At 33.5% G+C, this 3392-nt stretch overlaps 1 protein-coding gene across 1 annotated transcript in view; it reads left to right on the plus strand.

Annotated features, from left to right (window-relative positions):
• Positions 1-3132: 3132 nt before the first annotated feature.
• The window catches only part of LOC136846242 (DNA-directed RNA polymerase II subunit RPB1-like), a 4807-nt gene continuing 4547 nt past the window's right edge, over positions 3133-3392 (plus strand). Inside the window, exon 1 of the mRNA XM_067117046.1 lies at positions 3133-3253. Within this exon, the coding sequence (XP_066973147.1) occupies positions 3133-3253 (121 nt within the window). The remainder of the gene's footprint in view (positions 3254-3392) is intronic.

A 3392-nucleotide genomic window follows, 5' to 3' on the forward strand; every position in this document is an offset into this window, starting at 1 on the left:
TTTCCATTCTACAAAAGGAAAAAGTTAAAGTCTCCGGTTAGAGTATAGTCCAGTCCTTGTGATTTCTACATATTTCATCCAATTTTTCAATTATTATGTCAAACTTTTTAGTATTAGGGGGTCTATATATTACAATGTTCACTAATTTTTCAGATTCAAATTCTACCGCTATTAATTCACATTCTGTGTTACTATATTTCTCACAGATTTTTCCTTGATTGGCATCTCTCCCATATATATCACGTTTCCCTTGATTTCATTTTTCTATCTGATCTATAAGTTTGGAAACCCTTTTACCTGGTCATCATTACCAGTCTCTTGGGAATACCAGGTTTCACTTATATTCAATATTTCTATTTTTTCATTTTGGGTTAGTTCTTCTAAGAACTCTGTCTTTCTTTTTGAGTTACTCGAAACTAAATCCTGCGCGTTCATCACTATGATGGTTTGCGTATTATCTCCATTATCTAATATGGGTAATAATAAGGATTTTCCCATATCTCTTTCCTGTTCTGATATGTTGATCTTTTTTTTCATTTCCAGAAATTCGTACATTAAAAAATCCAACTTTTCCATTATATTTGATCTTCCAGCTTCATATTTATTCACTTTGTGCATAAACCTGCATTTATCTCCATATCTGTACCATCCCCTCGCATCATAGATACATTGCTTGTTCCTTGTGCTATATCTAGGTGCTGATGGCTCATATCGTGGTGCTGACATTTCATAATGTGTTGTTGGCTTGCTTTTTGCCTTCATCACATGATCTTTGTTCTTTTTCTTTATTTGTTTCATTTTTACCTTGATTTTTATATGTATTTGATTTTGATTTTGGTTTTTTGCATACAGGATGTATGTACCTACATTTCTTATTAAACTTACATCCATTTCTTCTTTCCAGTTTCTACATATTTTGATGTAGATCGCTGTATCCTCTTCATAGCCATCTAGATATGGACATTTGCCATAGATCTCATAATTGTGACATATCTTGGGATGTTTGTAATAACATCTTTCACTCAAACCTGCAATTCCTCTCTTTTTAAAAGGGTGCATACCAGTTCTTTCTTTTTCTTTTTTTCTTGTTCTTTCTATCAGTACATGAGATCCGGGTACAACCCTTTGGGATTTTATTTTGATTTATCATGTCATAGCTTATTTCCTTCATATGTGATGTTAGTTGTATTGCCTCATATGTAGAATCTATGAGTTTCTCTGCATCCAGATACTATTATCCTGTTCTTGTTTTCATTAATTTTTCTCTCTCTTCAGTCTTATTTTCTTCTTTTCTATTTTCCTCTTCTTCCTCTTCTTCATCTTCTTCATCTTCTTCATCCTCCACAATCTGTACATTAAGTCTTGATTTAATGACCTTGATTTAATGGTGGTGGTAGGAAAGAACTTCCAGGGCCATATTTAATGAGGGCTTTAATTGATGTATCGAAGAGTTACAAAAATGCAAACCAAGAAATGTCAGTCATTAGAAAAATAGAGAAAACTCTATATAAACTGAATGCAGCTGATGCAGCCATTACCTTCAACACTTGTTTGAAAGAGGGTCTACTACCCACATATAATAATAATAATAATAATAATAATAATAATAATAATAATAATAATAATAATAATAATAATAATAATAATAAAAACAACACCAACAACAACAACAACAATAATAATAATAATAAAGGAATCGAGAACAACCGATTCTTAACTTTAGTGACTTACCGTCACTCGGAACAAAGAGTAAAAACAGAATGCAGAATTTAGGCCAAGGCCAAACGCTGGTACCTATGGGGTAATTTAGCGCTGAAACGGAAATTGAGTAAAAAAGGTTTGAAGGTACAGGAGGAAAACCTTTGCAGTTGCACTAAGAATCAGTTGTTAAGAGGGTTGAGCAGAGTAAGATGGCAGAAAACCCGAGGTGAAAGTGGGTGGAGATAGGGGCCGGAAAGGACGCTGCAGACTACCTTTAAGTTTTGCCTACGTTGCACCACGTCAAGTGCACTGACGACAGTGCCCCCTGAGGGGCAGTGATTCCTGATGTAACTGGGCATGATTTATGAATTGTGAATAACTCATTGGTATTAAAATTAAATGTTAAAAATAAAAATAAAAATATAAAATATATATCAATATAAAAAATAAAAATGAAATTAAAGTTAAAAATAAAAAAGTGAAATAAAAATAGAAAATGAAACTTAAAAATAAAATTAAAATTGAAATTAAAATTGAAACTAAAATTAAAATGTTATATTGGCCATCATTTCATATTCACAAAAGACGAAATTTCCGTATAGAATATTCTTATAAAAACCTAAGTTTACATCAGAATAAAATATAAAACAAACTGAAAAATAAATTCCACGACTATTGCCAGTGGTTGCATGTGTGCAAGGAAAATTAAAACAAAATTATACAGTAGGAGCTTAAATGGAGCCAACAGAGAAAGTTTCCTCCATAAATGGAATTATTGAAGCTTTTAAAGACAACTGTTGCTCCATCGCTTTCCCTGTTGCTGCTCTTTGTTACGTTCCCGATTGAACTGCAAAATGATTTGGGAAATGATTTGGGAGGAAGGTCATGAAACACAAACGTCTCCCGTTGGGAAAGAAAGTGGAATTTTATTTTGCTGCTTAATTTCATCATCAGTTGCCTCTCGATTTGCACAGAGACACAGAAATGGAGGTCTGTTGTGATTTTAGAGGGCATACGCTCTTGGTTTTTTCATATGCTATATATATATATATATATATATATATATATATATATATATATATATATATATATATATATATATATATATATATATATATATATATATATATATATATATATATATATATATAGGAAAACAAAAGAGACAAGAAAAACTCTGCAAAAGACGACCAGGAATAGAAAAGTGAGACTCAACAGAATCTCACGCCCAGGAAAGATGATTACAAGTCCCAAGGCATCGCCTGAGATTGTAACTGTAAAGGAAAGAGGGCAAGGTAGAAAAGGCGAATAGCATAAAGGAATGGGCAAGAAAGAAGCCCACACAGCCAATAAGAGGTGCCAAAAGCCACAAAAGGTAAAAATAGACAGCGAAAACTGATCACCTTCGACCTTGAGCCTGATCAGCCAGAGATGAAAAGTAGCATCTTCTCGCACCTTGCAAGTTTCAAAGCATCGCCTGACAGTCATCAGGATACTAATGGGCAAAAGGAAGAAGACAAAATGATTGTAACAGTAAAAGAAAGAGTGAAAGGTAAAAAAAGCGAAGAGGACGAAGGCGGACTTGACAAGAAAGAAGCCCACAAGGCCGACGATGGGTGCCAAAAGCCCCAAAAGGACAAGAAAAGCAGAACGAAAACTGATCACCTTCGACCTTGAAGCTGATCAGCCAG

This window comes from Macrobrachium rosenbergii, chromosome 15 (genome assembly GCF_040412425.1).
Source record: "Macrobrachium rosenbergii isolate ZJJX-2024 chromosome 15, ASM4041242v1, whole genome shotgun sequence".
In the NCBI taxonomy this organism is placed as follows: Eukaryota; Metazoa; Arthropoda; class Malacostraca; order Decapoda; family Palaemonidae; genus Macrobrachium; species Macrobrachium rosenbergii.